At 48.1% G+C, this 12,033-nt stretch overlaps 2 protein-coding genes across 2 annotated transcripts in view; both read right to left on the bottom strand.

Annotated features, from left to right (window-relative positions):
* Window positions 1-2,221, bottom strand: part of MGAT2 (mannosyl (alpha-1,6-)-glycoprotein beta-1,2-N-acetylglucosaminyltransferase) — a 3,837-nt gene extending 1,616 nt beyond the window's left edge. The window contains exons 1-2 of the mRNA XM_014936765.1: window positions 2,076-2,221; window positions 50-287 (exon numbers count right to left, since the gene is read on the bottom strand). Of these exons, the coding sequence (XP_014792251.1) occupies window positions 50-287; window positions 2,076-2,221 (384 nt within the window). The remainder of the gene's footprint in view (window positions 1-49; window positions 288-2,075) is intronic.
* A 1,860-nt stretch (window positions 2,222-4,081) lies between these two features.
* Window positions 4,082-12,033, bottom strand: part of LRR1 (leucine rich repeat protein 1) — an 8,201-nt gene continuing 249 nt past the window's right edge. The window contains exons 1-3 of the mRNA XM_014936756.1: window positions 11,895-12,033; window positions 7,663-8,390; window positions 4,082-5,052 (exon numbers count right to left, since the gene is read on the bottom strand). The exon at window positions 11,895-12,033 is cut by the window's right edge and continues 249 nt beyond it. Coding sequence (XP_014792242.1) covers window positions 4,800-5,052; window positions 7,663-8,390; window positions 11,895-12,033 — 1,120 coding nt within the window. The 3' untranslated portion in view covers window positions 4,082-4,799. The remainder of the gene's footprint in view (window positions 5,053-7,662; window positions 8,391-11,894) is intronic.

The following is a 12,033-nucleotide window of genomic DNA, read 5'->3' as shown; positions in this document are numbered from 1 at the left end:
CGCCGCCGCCGCTCCCGCAGGCAGCGCGCGCGCGCCGCCCCCGCCCCACGCGCACACGTCGCCGAACCCCATAGGGCGCCGCCCGCCCCCGCCGCCTCGCTCCTATTGGTCGGCGGAGCCGTCGATCATCCGCCGCTTCCCGCTTCCGGGAGGGAGGGGAGAGCGGGCGGCCCCGGGCCCCGCCGGACGGGGAGCGACGGGATTGGGCGGCGGTAATTGGGGGGTCGGTGATTAGGCACGGTACCGGGGGGGGCAGATCGCTGCGGAACCGCAAGAGGAAAACCCTCCTGGGGAGGGGAGAGGAAGAGGAGGGAGTAAAATCCTTCCAGATCGGCAAAACCGGGGTAAAATAACGAGTAGAAATGGGGGAACGGGAGAAGAAACTCAGGCCGGGGATGCGAGCTGGTAATTCCGGATTTGCCGGGAGGATATAGGATAAAAATCTAGATTTGCAAGAAGGATAAATCATTCTGGAACGGCAAAGATATATAACATCCTCGGGATAAATAAATTAACGGCCAGAGATTCTAAATTCAAAAGAATAAGATGATAAAAATCATTCCGGGGGGGGGAGAATAAGAGTTCTGTTATTAGAATTGCGAGAACGAGATGAAATCACCCCAAACTGGCAAGGATCAGCTCGAGGGCTGCGAGAATGAGAGGTGATAAAATCAATCCTTCCGGATTTGCCAGAATAAATTCCTTCCGGAATCACGAGCAGCAAATTAATTCCCCAAGTTCGGGAATGATGGTAAAGAAAATCTCTCTGGAATTGCGAGAATAAGGTAAGAAAGTTAATTCTAGAGCTGCAGGGATGGTACGTAATAACATCATTGCAAAATAACAGAAATAATCTGTAATAATTCTACAATTGCAAACAACTGCAAGAATTACTCTGGTGGCTCTGTCCCCGTGAGACCTGGTGACACGGTGACACGTGACACACCATGGGGTGCTCCTGGGACCCCACGGCTCCGCTCCCCACCCCAGGAACCCTGAGGTTTCCTTCAAAAAGCTTTACAGACCTGGTGGCCGTCCCCGAGCTGTCCCCGGGGGCCTGGACCCAGCTGTGGGATGGTGGAGGTTGGAAGGGACCTTTCAGATCATGGAGTCCAACCATCAACCCAACACTGACAAACCCACCACTGACCCATGGCCCTCAGCACCACGTCTACAAGTCTTTTAAATCCCTCCAGGGATGGAGATTCCACCACTGCCCTGGGCAGCCTCTTCCAGTGTGTGACAACCCTTTCCGTGAAGGAATTGTTCCCAATCTCCAATCTGAACCTCCCCTGGAGCAACTTGTCCCATCCTGTTGTCCCATCGCCTGTTCCTTGGGAGAAGACACCCCTGGCTACACCCTCCTTTCAGGGAGTTGCAGAGAGCAAGAAGGTCTCCCCTCAGCCTCCTTTTCTCCAGGCTGAACACCCCCAGCTGCTCCTCACAAGACTTGTTCCCCGGAGCGAGCGGCACCTCATTTCCAATACTAATTTCCATAAATTTAAGTATTTCTTGCCCCAAGAAGGCAGAGCCAGATCTAACGCCTTGCACAGCCGTGGGGAAAACTCTGGCAACTGAAACACCGTCCGGTTGGTTGGGATAATGGAGTTTCCCCATCACACAGTAATGTAGAGATAAACACTAAAGATCCCAAAGTGCTGGGATAACGCAAAGTGGCATCGACACAGCACAATTAGGCTAATTAACAAATGATCAGATCTGCCACTTGCCCACTTAACGTTTAACAGAAGGCACCGTTTAACAGAAGGCACCGGTGCGATGCTCCTGTGCTTTGGACACGTTTTTAATGAGTTTCACAACTTGACCTTGGCTTTGCGCGAGGCGGCGAGTTCCACCCGGGCACGAGGGGCAGCCTTCAGGCCAGGCATTAAAAAATAATAATAATAATAATAAAAAAAAAAAGGGTAATCATTAAAAGAGAACTTCTGGGATGCGGCTGCCACCGGAGAACTTCCCCCTCCTGAGCCAAATGTATGGAGAGATGGTCCATGGTGACCGTGAGACACCAAGAAAATGAAGTCACCTGGAACAGATTCCCAAGGGATACTGCAGACCCCTCCATGAGCCTCTTGTCTCCATCTTTCCTTGGAAGCTGGGAAAGCAGGGGGTTTAGAGGTCTCTTCCAGATGTTGGACTTCCATGGAGACGGCGAGATGGCAACCTGCCTTGCTAGAAGGTGCTCTGGGACTAAGGCAGCCATGGCTGGGGAGGAACCCCCCCAGAGCCCCACCACCCTCCTCCACGCTGGGGCAGCTGCTGGAGTTTCAGAGGATTTAAGGGAAAACGGGTCAGTTTTGGGGGTGACCGCTTCAGAATTAATATGTATACACATTTCCATGGAGACGGCGAGATGGCAACCTGCCTTGCTAGAAGGTGCTCTGGGACTAAGGCAGCCATGGCTGGGGAGGAACCCCCCCAGAGCCCCACCACCCTCCTCCACGCTGGGGCAGCTGCTGGAGTTTCAGAGGATTTAAGGGAAAACGGGTCAGTTTTGGGGGTGACGCTTCAGAATTTATATGTACACACAGAGGATTTTAAAAAGAGCAGTACATTTCACTGAATTTCACTGAATTTCAGAGTTGGAAGGGACCATAGAGATCATCTCGTCCAACTCCCCTGCTGAAGCAGGATTGCCCAGAGCTAGAGCATGTTACTCAGGAGCATCCAGGTGGGTCTTGAAAATCTCCAAGGAAGGGGACTCCACACCCTCCCTGGGCAGCCTGTTCCAGGGCTCTGTCACCCTCACCGTGAAGAAGTTTCTCCTCATATTTGAGTGGAACCTCTTCTGTTCCAACTTGTGCCCGTTGCCCCTCGTCCTCTCACTGGGAACCACTGAAAAGAGTCTGGCTCCCTCCTCCTTCAACCCTCCCTTGAGATACTTGTAGGCATTGATAAGGTCTCCCCTCAGCCTTCTCTTCTCCAGACTAAAGAGTCCCAGCTCTCTCAGTCTCTCCTCATAAGGGAGATGCTCCAATCCTTGAATCATCTTTGTTGCCCTTCGCTGGACTCTTTCCAGTAGTTCCCTGTCCCTCTTGAACTGGGGAGCCCAGAACTGGACGCAGGACTCCAGTTGTGGCAAGACATTCCCATAGGAAAAGCCTTTTCCCACCGTTCACCACCTCCCTTTGTGCCGACTCCTCTTCCCCTTGGCCTTTAGCCCCCAGCTGGTCCCTTCTCCCAGCACAGCAGGGCTTGGATGGGACATCACAGCCGAGCCCCTGCAGGTGGAGGGTCCTCCTCCGGAGCACAGCTGGCTCCTGGGAGGGTTCCAACACCCCCACATCTGCAGCCAGAATTCCTCAGGAGTCCCACGGGAGTCCTGATTTCTCCACTTCCCCCTCTCTATCACACGCTCCACCTAAAAGGTTATTTTTCCAGATGATTAATCTTGAGGCTGCCTTCGCAGCGGCACGAACACGGGGCTGTTTCAAACCTCCCCAGGGTTTGCTTTTCAGACACCAGCGTGGAGGGAACACCACACCTGGCCTCCTCCTTCCCAAGTTCTCTGCAGCTGAAGAGCAACGTCAATAATTCATCCAAATCTTCCTGTATTTGCTTAGAAGTTACTGTTTTACAGACACTGTACGAGGGGTCACAGTCCAAGGCATTTTGACATGAGCAGAAAGTTTTAATGACACTCGGTATCAGGGGCCAGTCTTTTTCCAGTGGTGCCCAGGGACAGGACAAGAGGTAACGGGCACAAACTTGAACATAGGAAGTTCCATCTAAATGTGAGGAGGAACTTCTTCACTTTGAGGGTGGCAGAGCCCTGGCAGAGGCTGCCCAGGGAGGTGGTGGAGTCTCCTTCTCTGGAGACATTCACACCCCACCAGGACATGTTCCTGTGCAACCTGCTCTGGGCGGACCTGCTCTGGCAGGGGGGTGGACTAGATGATCTCCAGAGGTCCTTTGTTCCAAGCTGTCTCACTAACCCCGGCCACAAAGCAGCCGACAAGACACGATGTAAGGGCGTGGGGATACTCTCATGTATTTTGGTATCTTCCCCAGGAAAAAGAGCAGGAGCTAATCCCTGGAACACAAACTCTTTAGAGGAAACGTATAAGAAGGGTTTCAAAATTTAATAAGTTGACACAGCGAGCGATTTGAGAATCTTTTAAAAAATGAGAGTTAAGAAACAAACTTATTAAGTCACATATTTAGAAAAGGACATTTCTCGTATCACAAGGAGATAAAACCAAAACCATTTGCTCTGGTAAAAAAAAACAAACAGTGATGCTGGTCCCTGCTTGGAGTGAGAAGGGTAGAACAGAATGTTTGTAAAAACAAGCACCTGGAAATGCAGCTTTGCAGCGCTCACAGCGTGACTTCTTCTGGCAGCAGCTGGAGAGTAAACACGTGGGGAAGAGCCCAGTCCAGTGATAAAGCCAACGGAGTCCTCTCTCAGCAGGGCTCAGAGGCTCACGGGGAAGGAAACGGGTTTGACAGACGCTCTCCCACCTTCTCCCAGCAAGAAGGAACCACTCACGCCACGAAAGAAAGCGAACTGTCACGATACTCCCGACAAAGTCCCAGTAACAGGAAAAAGCAAGCAAAAATACATTCTGAGAAAGATTCGTTCAAGCTAAGCATCGCTCTGAATTCCAACCAAAGAGGTGGAGGAACAGTCATGGCCACCAGATCAGGAGAAGGTGTCCCCTCACTGCAAGACTGACCTTTGCTGTCGGCAAACGTCACGGGTGGGTCACAACCAGAAAACAATTCCAGGCTCCTCCGTCACCGGACAGACCTTGGGGCAGAGCTTTTACTCCCGGTAACAATCACCCGTTGCTCTGCAGGTACCTGTCCAGGAACTGGGAATAGCAGTCTAGGGAACAGAAGTAGCAGATGATGGGGGCTTCCGTGCCTCCCATGTTATCCACCAGCACCACGGTGTGAGCCACGTGATGGAGGTTCATGGTCACCGTGATCTGAATGAAGCTGCTCAGGCAGGCGCCCCCGCACTGGCACGTTTTAGCCACTTCCAGATCTTCACAGAGGTGGGAAGGAAGGAGATGACAACCATAAGGGATTCTGTTGAACGAGAGGAGCAAGTGTGAATTCACTACAAAATTAACCAGTGTCACTCAGACACGGTGACACGCCGTATGCACTGGTTGGAAAAAAAACACACCTTTCTGAGACCATAGATTAGACAAATTTGAAATTTTGCTACTTGGACTGGTTAGAAATTAAATAGCACTCTCCAAGACAGTCGCTGAAAATAGGCAACCATGTTACTGACCCCTAAGTACCAAGGGCCTGAACTCCAGAAGACACCGTGACGGGAATGGGGGAGTTCACACAAACCATACCAGGCTGGACCGCAGCGACAGAGAATGAGAATTAAAAAGATTAAGAATAATGAGAGGACTGGGTGTGCACCTGCTCTTCCCTCATGTTAACCAGGAAGATCAATGTGTTTCATCCCGGCCTGACAACACACCCACAATTGACTCCTCACCCTCTAAGAGGAAGAAGTGGTAGCAGCGTAAAAACACCATACCCAGAGGAAACGGGAGATGCAATCAGCCTTTTTAAAGCAGCCCTACACGGCAGGCAATACATTAAGGTTCTCTTAATACACCGCTCTTGTTGTCCATCGTGTCAACGATGACATCCAGAGACAGGAACAAGAATTGCTTCTTTTTAACTCTGCAGCAGAGCAGCGTTGTGTTTGGGGGACGAAATAAATAGTTTCCCTGAAGTACTTTGGACCAGATGATCTCAAAGGTCCCTTCCAACCCAGACAATTCTACTCTGTGGTGTTACCTTCAGAGCGTGGGTATCGCCGGGGGCAGCTGCCACTCCAGACCGGCAGCCCAGGTCTCCCTGACTCACATCCCCACTACACCTACATATTCACAATCCTTCCTCCATAACCATCATCCACATTGCTAACATTCCTGTGGGCTTTGGGTTTTTTTCCACCACCTCAATTTTGGGTGGTTCAATTTTTTCCCGGTCAGGAAAAGCACCATCTCAGCCCAGAACAACGCTCCGAAAATTGATTTCCAAACGTTCACTTTCGCATCTTCCCTCCTCCTGTTTACTTCTCAAGGTTTTTACAGCCCATCATCACTCCTCTTCCCCATTCTTTTTGGTAATTCTCACATCCAGTGAACGGCAGACAGAATGTCTGTTGCCCACCTGTTAGACATTTTTTTTTTTTTAATTTATTTCTCATTTAAGATAACCAGGAGGACTCTGACCAATGCTCTCTCCTAATAATCACAGGCCCGTGGGCACGGGGACTGTTTCCATGACCCCCTGTCTCACTAAGGCTCCTGGAGCCTTTTTTGCTCTGTGTGGTGGGATTTTCCAGGTATTGTTAGGTAGCAATTGAGCACCAAACTCTGACCAGTGTTGATGGTTTTTATTCTCTAGAAAAAAAAACAACAAAAACACAACCCATGCCCTGATAATAGTTATATCGAAACCATGGCAATTTCTACAGAGTTGGGAAAGGAGACAGGTGGAGTTTAATTACTGCAATAAAATCAGCAAGGTCAGGAGTGGGTAAGTTCTGCAGGAGGATGTTTGGCCACTCAGCCCCTTCCCGGGGTGTGCCCCACGTGCCTGTGGACACCTTTAGCACAGGCTTCCTGGCAATTAACCCAGGTTTATGGGGCCCTCCCCACCCCCAGGGCAGGAATGGGCACAGAAGGTTGATTAGGAACATCTCCAGTCTGTCTCTCACCCCCTTTCTGTGACTCTCTTTCCACCTTCTTGCTCTCTTTCCACCCAGAATGGGGTGGGAGCAGCAGGAGCTGGGGCTGGAAGGCTCCCAGGCAGCAGGATGCAGGCAAAGCTGTGCTGGTGGTGTGAAGGAAGGGGAGAAAATGGGTAACAAAGAGCAGCCTGGCAAGGATGATGTTTACTTGGTGAAATAACAATTTTAAAATTACCTCAGAACTGGCTTTCTCCACTTAAGATGGAAAACCCTCACTCCACGAGCAAAGGAAGTGAACAGCTGAAGAAAAACCAAAGGTAGGGAGAAGCCCACAGTGGGTAATGCCAACTCCAGGGTGACATTTGCCCTCTGAGAAGCCACCTCATGGCTCCTTTCTAACACTGCTAGGGTTGCATAAGGTCCCATCTTGAGGAGAGGCAGATCGATGCGTGTCTGTAACCAGGAGCTGTGTGGCCAACACACCATTCTCATACAGGAAGGGTCAGTGACAGGTAATAAACAGCTTTAACGTACTTTAATGTGAGCATGGGATGAAGGGCAACCAGGTCTGAAAACAATTTCCAAGCTGGAACCCAACACAAGACATGATCCATGCCACAAAACCCGCTGTAACGTGAGCTCCTCAACAAAAAGGCCAGAATTGGTTCAGGCTTCTAGAACTGATTCTCTTTTCTCACAGCTGGGCAAGAATATTCTGTTATGGGGCCCCCATTCTGTGGCTAAAAACATTTCAGCTCACACCTGTCTCTAAACGCTTCCGAGTCAGCAATTTACCGCATTATCCTCTGTGGAACTCAAAGCAACTTCAACCTCATGATTTTTAATAGGGGAAGAGCAGTCACCACCAGCAGGAATGAAAAAAAAAAAAAAAAAAATCAATTCAGGAAAGTTTCGACTCGACAGGTTTGAAAGGGAGTAGGTGCAACGTCTACCCATGGAGCTGCTCTTACCTGGAATTGATGGTTGCTCTTGCAGCACACTCCAATAAAGTCAATGGTATTTTCAGCTGGATGTTGGGAACGAGCGGATTAGGCTGCTCAAAAGGGTTTCCAAAGAGATCCAAGTTCTCGAGACAGAGTTTCCTAAAATCACTGGGCAAGAAGGGAAGTTTGTTCCGAGCCGCCGACAGAAAGCGCAGATGGTCTAACTGGCCGATCTTGAATGGCAACCTAATCAACTCATTGTCATCCAGCTTTAAATTAACGAGTTCTCGCAGCTGGCAAAACTGAATGGGAAGTGCTTTGATTTTGTTTTGGCTGAGGTCCAGGAACTGAAGAGATTTCTGAAGGGTGGAGTTGCACAGAGCCCCACTGAAGGACTCCAGGTGATTGTCATGGAGATTGAGCTCCTGAAGACAGACCAGGTCACCGATAGAGGCTGGCAGCTGCTTGATGTGATTGTGACTTAGGTCTAGTTTTCGGAGTTTCTTCAGGCAAAGCACACGCGTGTCGATGCGAGCGAGTTTGCAGTAGGAGGCTTGGAGATGTTCCAGGGAGTAGGGGAAGTTTTTGGTGAGAGGATAATCCCTTCTTGAAGTTATGATCATTTTTGCCTTGGGTTTTTCAACTTCTGATGTCTTTGCTGGTACCAAAGCTGAGAGGGGGAGAGCTCCGGCGTCGGTCCCTTGGTGAGCCAGTCTCACGGCTGAGAGGAAAGTCTTTAAATTGCTGGCATTTGCCTACAGGAAAACACAAAATGTGGAATTAGGAGCTCATTATTCTTGCGCTCATTTCTACTAATCATTTCTGAACTATTTTGTACGTGTAGTTGCTGGGAAGGAAAAGGATGGAAGCTGGGGATAAATTTAAACATGAAGGAAGGTGGAAACCTTCAAGGCAGGTTAAGTGATTCTGGTCCCACACAGCTCTTTTGGTTGTGCCACTGTCAAAAAAGAGGATAATTATTTGCAGTCCTGCAAACAACTGACTGATTTTTCTTTAGGTGGGGAAGGTGGAAACCTTCAAGGCAGGTTAAGTGATTCTGGTCCCACACAGCTCTTTTGGTTGTGCCACTGTCAAAAAAGAGGATAATTATTTGCAGTCCTGCAAACAACTGACTGATTTTTCTTTAGGTGGGATATAATACAATGGCAGTAAGGAGCAAGTGTGAAATTAATGGAGTATCAGACAACCTGTATTTTTTGTACTGATACAATTGACTTTTATGAATAAGAGGGCAACTAAATATTTCTCTTCTGAATTTTCTAGCAGGTCTCTACTCAAGCTGAGGTACAGCTGACAGATAATAATCTATAAAGTGAATTCTAAACTAAAAAGAACGATGCGTCCGTACAAGGAAAGCTCATCTCTCATTGCAAGAAAGAACAAACTTGGGAATTTTGGGATGGCTCAGGGCGGAGAGGTTTGCACTCTGTTCCCTCAGTGACACCCATTTTTGCACCTGGAAGATAATTTTGCTCCTAAATGTGTGTGTTTATACCAAATTCTAGAGCATCCGGAACTGGCTTACATAATATGCTACAAGCACCCAGTGCAACAGAGCAAAGATCCTGGAAACTTCTGGATGCTAACGTGATGTAAAGGCAATAAAGGTCAAAGATATTTGACTGTGGTGCTAAACTAATGACTCTGCTTAATCATCCCATCTGTATCTGTTCTCTTAAACCAGAGATGAGCAAGTTGAACATCCTTTCTTACCCAAGGCCACCAGTGCTCATTATCTCAATCAATCTATCTCAAAACATCTCACTATGGGTCTCCCCCTAACTACAGGCAGATTTGTCATGTTTCCAAGGGTAATAATTAGCTAACTCAATTTGGAAGTAAGGAGAAAAAGTCCTCCAGATCTGTAAAATAACTAACTATACATTAGAATTGAGTTACAGGCAGTATTTCTCTGATCTCAAAGCATAAACCACAAGAGATACCCCTTTCTTGTAGCCAAAAGATCCAGGATGGTAAATAAAAGTTTACATTGTTCACGTGACTTGAAAAATAAGAATACTTTGTGTTTTGAATCCTTCAGACACATTATTTCCTTCACAATGCTTTCGTAAAGGTAACGTAGTACCTGTAAACCTTGGATATCTTGAGAAAAATACTAAGATACATCTAAGAGAAAAAAAAGGCAAAGAATCAGTTGGAAGCGCTCGGGACAGAGTTTTCTGCCACAAGTCTGAAGTCTCAACCACAAAAAAGATGTCAAGAAAAGAGGTTAATACGTGTTTAACGCCTTAAAAATCCCTGGTTTCAGAACTAAATGAATGATGACAAGGCAATTGGAGATTACATGGATTTCAGCAATGCAGCAGGCACGGGCTTGCTGAAGGAAAAAAAACAACAAACCACAGTGATTTTATTATTTTTGCTCCAGGGCTGAATGCTCCAGACCTGTGTTTCTCAACTTATTTTCTGATGTGGCTGAACGCAGCAAATGGCAGCGCCCGGCAGAGCACAAAGGGTGGGTTTTGCACGGGAGCTGCACGCCGTCAGCACAGACGCACCTGGAAATCTCTTTTCCACAAAGCTTTTGGGAGTTAAATAGCCTTTCTGTAATGAAATTATCACAGACTAGCAGGAACAGGGTGGAAAAATTATTAATAATCTTAAAATGGGGTTTCCGGATTTGGAACATTTAAGAGGAACATCAATTATCACAACAGGCTGCTTTTGTACCTTTGCTCCAAGAGAAAACTTTTTGACTTCTCAGACTTCAGCAGAAATGCTCGGAGAAAGGATGCAGAATAAGAAGTTACTCCAGATCTAATGCAACACACGTGAGTTTTCTTTTTTGCACGATACAGAACACATTTGCTTCTGACAAGAAAAGCTTACATTTAATTTGATCTGGACACACACTTATACAGAACACATTTGCTTCTGACAAGAAAAACTTAATTTAATTTGGACACACACTCTTCCTTTTCTATTTAACCCTGTAAGGCAAAGTGCTCTCTTCATCAAATTAAGGCTGCTTTCCTTACCACCACAGTCTTCCCTCTTGCACAAAGAAGGTGTTTCCTGAGCCACAGTCTCCAAATCTTAGGCTGCTACAACTGTATTGAGGTTTATATTCAGTTATTAGCCTTATCCCCAATAAAATAAGAGCTTTTTCTTTCCTGCTGGGTCGTATTTTTTTCTTTTCAGTATACAACTGTCCCGAGTAGAGATTAATTCACCTCATTTCTCAAGCAGACCTTGCAGCCTGCCCCGAGCTCCACTGTGCTCTGGCAAGACTGTTGTGGGTGCCTGTTGCAGCTGCAGTTTAAACACCCCCCTGCGTTTCTCCTCAGCCTGGCCCTTTGAGAAAACATTCCCCTTTTGAAGGAGGAAACTTCACCGCTCCCAATTACAGCTGCTCAGTCTGACATCACCAAAATTACTAAAGGATCTCCTTCGGGCCAAACAATCACAGTCGCAACGGAAAGCCAAAGTGTTTTCCCAAACAAAAATATCAGCATTATTTGCTTTTATTAACACATCCTAAAGCTATGGTTTTAGAAGAGCTGTCCTGCTTTCCTTTTCCACAGGAACAGGCACAGAAAAGAAGTTAACAATGTAAAAACTGACGGTTAATGTGTGATTTTAACATTTTAACAGCTTCCAAATACCTTATGAACTGTGAACAAATACAGTGGTGACTCCTACTATCAGCTGGGCATGAAGGAGAGATGGTGCCTGTACTGTGCTGCTCCACATCCTGCATCTCCAGCTCCAAAAACCACAGTGTGTGCGCTGCTTATCCACTAAAACATAAGTATTTCCCCGTTTTTAGTCAGAAAGACTGTAGGCAATGACCTGTTTGATGGAACTCATGGCCAAAGGGCAAGAGGCTGTATCAGAGAGATGAAAAGACTTGTTGCTGCCTAAATAAAAGGTGGAGAACTACAGGAAAAATGGGACTTCTCTGCTTCTCCAGAGGGAGCAGAAGAAGGGAGAAGCAGAACGCCACCCAAAGAAGCTGGGGCTCAGCCTTCCCGGCACAAAATGAGCTGGTTTCTTTATATCTCCCTTTATTGTTGTAACCTGTTGAGGACACACGAAGTCACCTCGCTTATACCTCCTCTGCCAAAGTTGTAGGAGGCCAAGAAGACAAGACTTAGTCGCTGAGTGGATTTGCCAGACAGACCCCAAGCCCAGGGACCCACCGGGGCCCGTCCCGCCGCCCCACACACGGGAGCAGGGGCAGCGTTCCCTCAGGCCTGTCCCGGCCCGGCACCCACCTTGCTGAGGCAGACGTCCACGGCGGGCTCCCGGAGGCGCACGGTGGCCTTGCCCTCCTCCACGAAGCGGGTGAAGAACCGCTCGATGTTCTCCTGCACCTGCGGGACACAGCGGGACATCAGCGGCCGCGGCGGGACG

The sequence above is a fragment of the Calidris pugnax genome, unplaced genomic scaffold (assembly GCF_001431845.1).
Source record: "Calidris pugnax isolate Ruff unplaced genomic scaffold, ASM143184v1 scaffold10, whole genome shotgun sequence".
NCBI lineage: Eukaryota > Metazoa > Chordata > Aves > Charadriiformes > Scolopacidae > Calidris > Calidris pugnax.
The sequence above is the reverse complement of the archived record's forward strand: the minus strand, read 5'-3'. Positions and strand labels throughout refer to the sequence as shown.